The 11815-nt window shown below is 38.2% G+C and overlaps 1 protein-coding gene across 1 annotated transcript in view; it reads left to right on the top strand.

The window, feature by feature from the left end:
• METTL15 (methyltransferase like 15) overlaps window positions 1-11815 on the top strand; it is a 370101-nt gene that overhangs the window by 322932 nt on the left and 35354 nt on the right. The window contains exon 4 of the mRNA XM_007951950.1: window positions 754-932. Coding sequence (XP_007950141.1) covers window positions 754-932 — 179 coding nt within the window. The remainder of the gene's footprint in view (window positions 1-753; window positions 933-11815) is intronic.

The following is an 11815-nucleotide window of genomic DNA, read 5'->3' as shown; positions in this document are numbered from 1 at the left end:
TATCCTTCCCTTCAAGGCTCAGGGGTCCAAGATTATCTTCTGTGTCTGTGTTAATTGGTTTCCCTTTTCTTTGTTGAAGAGGGTCTTTGCAATGCTTCTGCCTAGTCCACCATCTTGCCGGAACTCCTGCTTGTTCACCCTTTGTTGACCTTTTTTCATTGGTTGATGAGCCAATGTAATGAGTGTTTTTGTAAATATGAATTTGTTGTAATTACTGTTGTTATGATTTTTGTGAGGGAAACTGACCAGCAGTGTCTTCTTATATAAAAACTTTGTACCTCCACATAACTAGTCAGTTATTTTGTCAGCCTCAGATTTAGTTAACTTGCTGTGATCTAGGCTCATTCTGATATCTTCAATACCAGGAAAAAGAAATAATTCAAGCAGTAATTTGAATTTTAAACAACTTATATTCAAACATTTTGTATTATTTTAGTTTAGAGGAAATCTACATGAGCAATAACAACTCTTCTTTGTGAATGAATGATAAAGATTAGTAAAATGTCTTAACTTCCTGGTCCCTTGACCTTGATGAATGTCACAAACAGTCCCCACTTGCCATAATGATGGATACTCTAAATGGAAAATCTCTTTCATTTGTGTAAGATTTTAGTCTCTGATTTTAAAAACCTCAGAAGCTCTCCTAGACTGTGTGTGTGTGTATGCCTGACTTTATGCCTCAGTACACTGAAGTTTCACCTCTTGTCAATGAAAATTGACGTCAGTGAACTAATTGGCTCCTCTTGTGCGTAGGTACCCTGACATGCCCACCGCTGCTGATGTTGTGAACGCTTTAGATCAACAGGCACTTGCATCCATCCTGAGAACATACGGGGAGGAGAAGCACGCCAAGAAAATCGCTTCAGCAATCGTTCAGGCACGCAGCATCTACCCTATCACCAGAACCCAGCAGCTTGCCAGCATTGTTGCAGGTACCTTCATTAATCTGACCGTGTCTGAGAGGGGAATTTTATATATATATATTTTAATCCCCCAAACTCCCAGAAGGATATATTTGTACTTGAAATCATACAGGAGAGAACCTTGCCTGCCCTCTATTAGTAGCCTTTGTTGATAGACCTTTTCCTAGTCAATAAAAGAAATTTAACCACCTCATAAAGAGAGACAAAAAAAAAAAAAAAAAAAAAAAAAGGTAGTCTGCTGATTAGTTGAATAATAGATTTTTTTTAACATGAAGTAATTTATCATTTTCACCTATCAAGGTAAAACATGAAATGACAGGAGCAGAAGAATTTCTTAATTCATCACATTGGTTGACAAGAATCCTATATAAGATCTGACATTACCTCTCTTAGTTTCACATTTATGCATTTTAATATTTTGGGCAAAAGGAGAATTACATTGCCCAACTGCTAAAATAAAACCCAGTGACTCACGCATCTATTCTAAACAACCAGTTAACAAAGGGTAAGCAATGTGTAGGTTATACCACTTTGTGAATACTAACTAAATCAGCCTGAGGGGCTTATTGAAACATTTCATCTTTTCTGCTGCTCACCACCATAAACCTCTTGAACTTAAGTCTAGCTAGGAGGTGCTTTATTATAGCCTTTCTGTTTGAAGACAAAGTTGTTTTACAGCTGTACTCCATGATGAAAGTTTTCTAAGACAAAAATATAACTCCAGCAGTTATTTAACAAAATTCCAATACTGAATTTTCTTATTGTTAGATGATCTGAAGCCCAATATCATTCTCATTTATCAAATGTATTAATATTTCTTTTCAATGCTTCTTATTAAGTTCCCTAAGTAGCTAAAAAAGTAAAAAATGATTTTGTATAGCTCATAAAAAGACCTGATACTGGCTCCAGCTTCTACCTTAATATTATCCATAGTTTAAAGAATAAAACTTAATTGTAAATGTATTTATGTCATTAAGATAAAGATCATGTAACACTTGGTTTATAGCATGATTTAGTAAGACTTTATATCACTTGGTTGTTGAAAATAAATTATAAAGAGTTGACTAAATCTTTCATTTTAAAAACTACATACCTTGAGGTCTTTACAAATTACCATTGAAATTCCTAAATTCCTCAAGTAAGAGCAAAATTCCCATGAGTTATATGGGCAAAAAGTATTCCATGGTATTTTGTCCCAAAGAAATTTACACTAACATGCTGACATTAATCCACTCTCTGTCTTGTGTGCCTTTCTTCCTTCCCACTCCACACATACTAATAAATGGCCAGACTTTGTCTCACCTATTTTGGTCAGATTGTCAGAAGGGACCATTCTCTGGAGAAGGATGTCATGCTTGGTAGGGTGGAGGGTCGACGAAAGAGGGGGAGGCCTTCAACGGATTGGATTGACACGGTGGCTGCGATGATGGGCTCAAGTATAGCAGGGATCATGGAGCTGGCACGGGATCGGGCAGTGTTTTGTTCTGCTCTTCATGGGGTCACTATGAATCAGAAACAACTCCACGGCACCTAACAACAAACAACAACAACAAATCTCTAACTTTTCTGTCATTCTTTAACTAACTATGTGTGTTGTCCATTATCTTCCATTCTGGAAAAATAGCAATTAGAAGTCACATTTTTTATTCATAACAAAATTCAGGATTTCCTGGTGCTGAAAATGAGGGTCAAGGCTAGAAAGCATCCTAAAGATCATCTAATCAAAAAGCTCCTATTGATAACTGAAGACACTGAGGCTCAGGGAGGGTCTAAAAGTTTACAGATTTGCTAAAAGTTGCTAAAGGTTGCATCCTAACTTATGGAAATGTTAGTACTAGTCTAGAGTTTGTAAGCTCATGAATTTGAGACATAGTTAGGAATATGCCTTTAAGAAATTAAGGTAACTTTTCTGTCTCAGATTCTAATCTATAAATTTGGGGAAATAACATTGTAGTATTATAGCGGTTATATAAAGATATAGAAAAGGAACAATTTAAGTATTTTCACAAAGATTATGGAGTGAAAATCACATTAGTGCTATGACAAATAATATACTCTTGTTATGTTGTTGTGTACCATCAAGTCAGACCCGACTCATAGTGACCCCTTCTTGGGTTTCCGAGGCAGTATCACTACAGAAGTAGATTGCCCCATTTTCCTTTTGAAGAGTGGCTGGTAGGTTTGAACCGTCAGCCTTTTGGTTAGCAGTCAAGTGCCTTAGGCACTATACTACCAGAGCTCCCTAAATAATGTACTAGTAGTGAGAATATTCATATATGTGTAGGTAAAATCGAATTTTAGTAAATGTCAGTAAAATATTGAATTCTCCATACTAAGTCCGTGTTCATTAGCAAATGTGCATAATAGTACAACTTTACTGATTAGGATATAATTCTTTGGAAAGTAAGGAAAAGTTAAAAAACTGTTTCCTTTTTATGCTCATTTATTTATGGGAGGGTTCCTGTATTAGTTTCCTAGGGCTACCATAACAAACTACCACAAACTTGGTTACTCAAGAGAAAAGAAACTTATACTTTCACAGTTCTGGAAGTCCAAAATCAAGCTGTCACCTGGCCATTCTTTCCCTGAAAGCTTTAGGAAAAAAACTTGCCTGTTCCTGGCTTTTGATGGTTTGTGACAACCTTTCCATTTCTTGGCTTATACATGCATCACTCCAGTCCCTGTCTTGATCATCGCATGGCATTTTCCCTATGTGCCCATCTTTCTGTGTCTAAATTTCCCACTTTATATAAGAACGTCAGTCATATTAAAGTATAACCTCTTCTTTACTTGACTACATCTGCAAAAACACCTATTTCCAAATAATGTCACATTTTCAGGTTTCAGGTGGACATAAATGTTAGGTTATATGCCTATAAGGAAGACCAGCCAATACTACTGTTATTCAAATTTATGCACGAACCACTAAAGCCAAAGATAATGAAGTTGAAGACTTTTACCAACCTCTGCAATCTAAAATTGATCAAAAATGCAATCAAGATATATTGATAATTACTAGTGATTGGGATGAAAAAGTTGGAAACAAAGAGGTATTCTAAATCTTCTAATTGTAAATCATGGCCTTGTTGGTACTAATGATACCAGAGATCCCATAATAAAATTTTACAAGACCAACCACTTATTCATTGCAAATACCATTTTAAAACAACATAAATGGCTTCTATACACTTAGACTCAGAAGGAGTAAATAGGAATAAAGTGGACTATATATGTAGAAAGAATCCATGAAGAAGCTCAATATATCATCAGTCAAGTTAGGCCAGGGGCTGACTGTAGAACAGACGATCAGTTGCTCAAATGCAAGTTCAAACTGAAGCTGAAGAAAATTAAAACAAGTCCAAAAGAGCTAAAATACAACCTTGAGTATATCTCACCTGAATTTAGACACCATCTGAAGAATAGACTTGACATATTGAACTGATGACTTGCCATAATGACTGAAGACCAAATAAGTTGTGGGATGACATCAAGGACATCATACATGAAGAAAGCGAAAGGTCATTAAAAAGACAGGAAGGGAAGACAAGACAGAAATGGATGTGAGGAAAGACTCTTATAATTGCTCTTGAACATAGAGTAGTTAAAGTGAATAGAAGAAATTATGGAGGAAAAGAGCTTAACAGAAGATTTTAAAGGGCAGTTCAAGAAGATAAAGTAAAGTATTATAATGAAATGTGCAAAGACCTGCAGTAAAAACATGAATACAGAGAAGCACACTCAGCATTTTTCAAGCTGAAAGTATTCAACAAAAAATTCAAGCCTTGAGTGGTGATACTGAAGGATTCTCTGGACAAAATACTGAACAATGCTGGAAGCATCAGAAAATGGAAGAAACACACTGTCTGTGTACCAAAAAGAATTGTTTGACATTTCACCATTTCAGGAAGTGGCATATGATCAAAAACTAATGGTACTGGAGGGGATTAGAAAGATGGCATCTTACTAACACACCAGGCACTACTAGATCCTGCTATCAGTAGAAATTTTGAGAAGCTTGATAAAACAGATGCAAATAATGATACTTGAGTTATGAGCAGCTGATGAAAAGATAAAGGATTAGATCCAGTGAAGGCAGCAAAAGGGAGCAGGTTAAGTGACTGGTAAAAATGAAAGAACCCTCCCAGCCAGCAGAGCCTTTGTATTAGAAATACAAAGGAGGCCAAGGAGGAGGAAACACACACATATCATGGAACCCACAGGCAATAACTACTTAAAATAGTCACACCAGTAGTATTTCAAGGTGAACTGGTGCTGCGAGTGGGGACAAAGATCATACTGGGCAATGGGACAGTGACTCCTTAGCTTAAGCTGAATAGTCTGGAAAGGACTATGTCCTTTTGAACTTCCAAATGGAGAAGAAGATGGGACAATGGTGTAGAACAGACTGTTCTAAGGTTAGGGAGATAAGAATTTACCTCAGGGTAACCACAAAGAAAATTAACAATCCTTCTAACCAAACTGAGAAAGAAGAAAATCACAAGGGCTTAGTAAGCACAAGCCAACAGTAATAAAGAAAAGAGAAAAAAAAAATACTTGATAACAAAATGAACTCAGCACAAAGAAATATTTGGAACAAAAAAATCACCAACACCACAACAAACAACACAGTAGAATGGCAGGAATAAATTCACACCTATCACTAGTTAGACTCAATGCGAATGTACTGAATGCACTAGTCAAGAGAAAAAGAGTGACAGATTGGTTAAGAAAAGAAGACCTATTGATATGCTGCCAAGAGACCCACCTTTGACACAGAGATAAAAATAAATAAAAAATCAAGGAGTGGAAAAAATATGTCAAGCTAATGGCAACCAAAAAAGAGCAAGAGCAGCAATATTAATATCTGATAAAATAGATTTCAAGGTGAAAAGCAGCATAAGGGACAAAGAAGTACACTATGATGTTAAAAGGGTCAATTAACCAAATAACCTAGTGAAAGAGCTCCAAAATACATAAAGGAAATATTAACTGAATTGAAAGGAAAAATACACAACCCTACATTAGTAGGAGGAGATTTTAATGCATCACTTTCAAGGAAGGACAAAACAACTAGAAAAAAACTAAACAACATAATCAATCAACTTGACCTCATAGACTTATACACAGCATTCCACCCAACAAAAGAACAATACACATTCCTTTCCAGTGCATATGGATAATTCTCCAGAATAGACCATATGTTAGGCCACAAAACAAGCTCAATAAATTTAAAAACATTGAGATACTATGAAGCATCTTCTCAGATCACAATGCTATAAAATTAGAAATCAATAATAGGAAGACCAAGGGGAAAATATCAAATATGTGGAAACTATAAAATACACTGCTCAAGAACTGCTGGATAACAGAAGAAATAAAGTGTGAAATTTAAAAAAAAAAAAAAAATTCCTAGGAACAAATGAGAATGAAGATACAACTTAAATGTGAAAGTTGGAGCTGTGTGTCAACTTGGTTGGACCACAATTCTGTGTGGTTTAAGCAGTTGTGATGTGGTTATTCCCATGATGGGATCAGATGTATATCTTTTGAGCAGCCAATCCGTTAAGAGGGAGTTTCCCTAGGGGTGTGGCCTGCTTCCAATATATTTATGGACATCCTGGGAAAAGAGACTCTTTTCTGTGGATTGGGATTCTGTTGTGCTGCCTACAACTGTCCATGAGTGAACAATTCACCATTTGGCCTGGAGATCTTGGATTCATCATTTGTCTGAGTCAACAGCCAGTATACTGCCTGCCAACATTGAGCTCCTCAGCCCCTACAGCTTCATGAGTCAGGAAAAGCCTCCAGCTTGATGTTTGATCCAAGAACTTGGAACTTGCCAGCTTCTATAAGTGTGTGAGCCATTTTCCTAAGATAAATTTCTCTTTCTCTCTCTATTAAGCTTTACTGGTTTTGTTTCTCTAGAGAACCCAGTCTAACACATTAAACCTTTGGGACACAGCAAAAGCAGTACTCAGAAGTCAATTTATAGCAATAAATGTACACATCAAAAGAGAAAAAAAAAATCAGAATCAACACTTTAACTCAACAACTCCAACAATTAAAAACAGAGCAACAAAAGAAATCTACAATATCCAGAAATAAGTAAATAACGAAGATCAAAGCAGAAATACATGAGGCAGAAAACAAAACAAACAAACAAACAAAAACAGTAGAGAAAATCAACAAGACAAGAAACTCGTTCTTTAAAAATATTAACAAATTTGACAAATTATTGGGAAATTAAGCAAAGGAAAAGAAAGAGAAGATGCAACATGAATGTGTGTGTTAACTGCCATCGAGTCATTTATGACTCATAGCGACCCTGTGAACAGCAGAACAAACCACCACCAAATCCCACACCAGCTCCATGATCCCTGCAATACTTGAGCCCATTGTCGCAGCCACCATGCCAGTCCATCTTGTTGAAGGCCTTCCCCTCTTTCGTCAACCCTCCACCTTACCAAGCATGACATCTTTCTCCAGGGAATGGTCCCTTCTGACAACATGGCCAAAGTAGGTGAGATGAAGTCTGGCCATTCTCACTTCCAAGGAGCATTTCAGCTGCACTTCCTCCAGGACAGATCTGTTACTTCTTTTAGCAGTCCATGATAATTTCAGCATTATTTGCCAGCACCACAATTCAAAAGCATCAACTCTTCTTCAGTCTTCCCTATTCATTGTCCAGCTCCCACATGCATATGAGGTGATTGAAAATATCATGGCTTGTGTCAGGTGCACCTTAGTCCTCAAGGAGACTTCCTTGCTCTTCAGCACTTGAAACAGTTCCTTTACGGCCAACCTGCCCAGGGCTACACGTCGTCTAATATCCTGACTGCTGCTTCCATTGGCATCAATTGTAGAACCAAGCAATGTGAATTCTTTGACAACCTCAATCTTTTCTCCATTTATCATGATGCTGCTTATTGGCCCAGTTGTGAAGATTTTTGTGTTCTTTATATTGAGACGTAATCCATACTGCAGACTGTGTTCTTCAGTCTTCATCAGTAAGTGCCTCAAGTCATCCTCACTTTCAGCAAGCAAAGTTATATCATCAGTGTATCTCAGGTTGTTAATGATTCTTCCTCTAATCCTGATGCCACATTTTTCTTCATATAGTCCAGCTTCTTGGTTATCTGCTCAGCATATAGATTGAATAAGTATGGGGAAAGGATACAACCCTGATGCACTCTGTTCTTGATTTTAAGCTATGTAGTGTCCCTTTGTTCCATTCAAACAGCCTCCTGGTCAGTGTACAGCCTCCTGGTCAATATAACATGAATAATAAATGAAAAGGGTGAAATTGCAACAGAACTAACTGAAATAAAATAGATAATAATAGAACATTATGAACAACTGTACTCCAACAAATTTGAAAACCTAAAAGAGATGGACAAATTTCTACACACACAAGACCAATCTAAGTTAACCCAGTCTGAGATACAATATCTGAACAGACCCATCACAAAAGAAGAAATTGAGCAGGTCATAAAAAAAAAAAAACTCCCCACAAAAAAAGAAAAGGCCTGGCCCAGATGGCCTCACTGAGAATTCTATCAAATGTTCAGGGAAGATCTGACACCTATACTATTCAAAGTATTGCAGAACATAGAAAAAGATGGAATACTCCCAAATTCATAACAGTGATACTAAAACCAGGTATAGACACCACTAAAAAGGAAAACCCCAGACCAATATCCCTTATGAATGTTGTTGTTGTTGTTGTTAGGTGCCGTCAAATCATCTCCAACTCATAGTGACTCTGTGCACAGCAGAATGAAATACTGCCCGGTCTTGTGCCAACCTCACACTCCTTGCTATACCTGAGTCCATCGTTGCAGAATCTGTTTCTGTCCATCTCATTGAGGGCCTTCCCTTTCTTCATTGACCCTCCACTTTACCAAGCATGACATCCTTCTCCAGGGAATGGTTCCTTCTGACAACATGACCAAAGTAGGTGAGACAAAGTCTGGCCATTTTTGCTTCCAGGGAGCATTCTGGCTGCACTTCTTCCAGGACAGATTTATTAGTCCTTTTACCAGACCATGGTACTCTTAGCATTCTTCTCCAACACCACAGCTCAAAAGCATCAACTCTTCTTCGGTCTTTCTTATTCATTGTCCAGCTCACACATTCATAAGAGGTGATTGAAAATAACATTGCTTTGGTTGGGTGTACCTTAGTCTTCAAGGAGACATCTTTGTTCTTCATCACCTGAAAGAGGTCTTTTGCAGCAGATTTGCCCAATACAATAGTCATCTGATGTCTTGACTGCTTCTTCCATTGATGCTGATTGTAGAACCAAGTAATATGAAATCCTTGACAACTTCAATCTTTTCTCCAGCCACCATGAAGCTGTTTATTGGACTAGTTGTGAAGGTGTTGTTGTTTATATTGAGGTGTAATCCATACTGCAGACTATAGTCTTTAATCTTCATCAGTAAGTGCTTCATGTCATCCTCACTTTCAGCAAGTAAAGTTGTGTCATCTGCAAATCGCAGGTTGTTAATGAGTCTGCCTCCATTCCTGATGCCATGTTCTTCTTCATATAATCCAGCTTCTTGGATTATTTGTTCAGCATACAAGTTGAATAAGTATAGTGAAAGAATTCAACCCTGATGCACTCCCTGCTTGATTTTGAACAATGCAGTAGCCCCTTGTTCTTTTCAAGTGACAGCCTCCTGATCGATGTACAGGTTCCTCATGAGTACAATCAAGTGTTCTGGAATCCCCATTCTTCTCAGTGTTATCCGTAATTTGTTATGATCCACAAAATTGAATGCTTTTGCATACTCAGTAAAACATAAGTAAACATCTTTCTGGTACTCTGTGTTCAGCTAAGATTCATCTGACATCAGCAGTGATATCCCTCATTCCATGTCCTCTTCTGAATCTGGCTTGCATTTCTGGAAGCTCTCTGTCAGTGTATTGCTGCAACCGTTTTTGAGTTATCTTCAGTAAGATTTTATTTGCATGGGACATTAATGATATTGTTCAATAATTTCCACATTCTGTGGGATCACCTTTCTTTGGAATGGGTACAGATATGGATCTCTTCCAGTCAGTTGGCGAGGTAGTGGTCTTCCAAATTTCTTGGCATACCAAGTGATGCCACCAGCAGGGCATCCATTTATTGAAACTCTCAGTGGGTATTGCGTCAATTCTTGGAGCCCTGTTCTTTGCCACTTCATTCAGTACAGCTTTGACTTCTTCCTTCAGTACCATTGGTTCTTGATTATATGCCATCTCCTGAAATGGATGAAAATCTACCAGTTCTTTTTGGTACAGTGACTCTGTATTCCTTCCATCTTCTTTTGATGCTTCCTGCATCATTCAATATTTTGCCCATAGACTCTTTTAGTATTGCAAGTCAAGACTTAAAGTTTTTCCTCAGTTCTTTCAACTTGAGGAATGACAAGCATATTCCTCCCTTTTGTTTTTCTAATTCCAAGTCTCTGCACATTTCATTATATTAATTGGCTTTGCTCAAGCTGCTCTTTGAAAACTTCTGTTCATTTCTTTGAGCTTGTCATTTCTTCCATTTGCTTGAGCTATTCTCCACTAAATGGAAAGTTTCAGAGTCTCTTCTGATCCTTTTTGGTCTTTTCTTCCTTTCTTATCTTTTTAATGACCTCTTGCTTTCTTCAAGGATGATGTTTTGATGTCTTCCCACATTTCCTCTGGTTTTCAGTCATTGGTGTTGAAGTCATCAAATCTATTCTTTAAATGGTCTCTAAATTCAGGAGGGATATTTATTATAAAAGTCATATTTTAGAAGATGGTGGACTAGGCCGAAAGACTGCCCAGACCCTCTTCAACAAAGAAAAGGGAAATCAATTAACAGAGACACAGAAGATAATCCTGGACCCCTGAGCCTTGAAGGGAAGGATACAGAAGTGGACTAAATCCCAACTAGCAGAAGAACTTGTGTGAAAATACCAAAAAAGGAGACAGACGGAGCTGCGGTCTGGCAGCGATCCTGACGGCAGAGACGCTTGCAGATTCCCGAGTGGTGGTAGGATCTAAGAATTAACCTAAAAATCACCCTGCTAGCCAGAGACTGCACGGTGGCTGGGGAATAAATGAGAAGGTGAAGAGAAAGGTGGGCTGAGCTGTGGACTTTTGCCGGTCCAGAGGGTGCCACCATTTTGTAGGTTTAGAAAGCGGCTTGACTATTTTGGATATTTAAAGAGACAGCACCCTCGCAGATTCCTGTGGTGGTAGGACTTAAGAATTAACCTAAAAATCCCCCTGCTAGCCAGGGACTGCACGGAGGACTGTGCATGGTGGCTGGGGAACAAACGGAGAAGGTGAAGAGAAAGGTGGGCTGAGCTGTGGACTGTTGCCGGTCTGGAGGATGCCGCCATTTGAAGGTTTAAAAAGCGGCTTGACTATTTTGGATATTTAAAGAGACAGCGCTCTCGCAGATTCCTGGGGCTTAAGAATATGTTCTGCTTTCCAGCAACCCCAAGGACACCTGGGACCTGCAAGACTGACAAGGTTTTTGAAGGTTATTCGATTGTAATTTGTGTCTAATTGAGTGGGAGACAACAATAGTCCCCATAAGACACAATTACACCCACACCTCCTGCAACTTCACTTACTGAGCAACAGCCACTACCTCCTTCTCCACTAATGGGCCAACGATAAAAAAAATATGAAGAAGAGCCTGAATCACCCTTGGCTGCTCTTCACAAACAGTTAACCGAGCTCTAAATACAATGCCACGATGCCTTGGAGACAACAGACCATCACAGGCCACACAAAGAAGCAGGATAAAGTGGTAGAAACAAGGCAGCAGGATATAGACCCAGAACACATCCCTGAGGAAGAAGCAGCATTGGAACTCTCTGATAAGGAATTCAAAAGAATTATCTTTAGGTATCTTCAAA

The sequence above is a fragment of the Orycteropus afer genome, unplaced genomic scaffold (assembly GCF_000298275.1).
Source record: "Orycteropus afer afer isolate SDZICR_OR568_19922 unplaced genomic scaffold, OryAfe1.0 scaffold00321, whole genome shotgun sequence".
Taxonomy (NCBI): domain Eukaryota; kingdom Metazoa; phylum Chordata; class Mammalia; order Tubulidentata; family Orycteropodidae; genus Orycteropus; species Orycteropus afer.
This window is presented reverse-complemented; position numbering and strand designations above follow the sequence as displayed.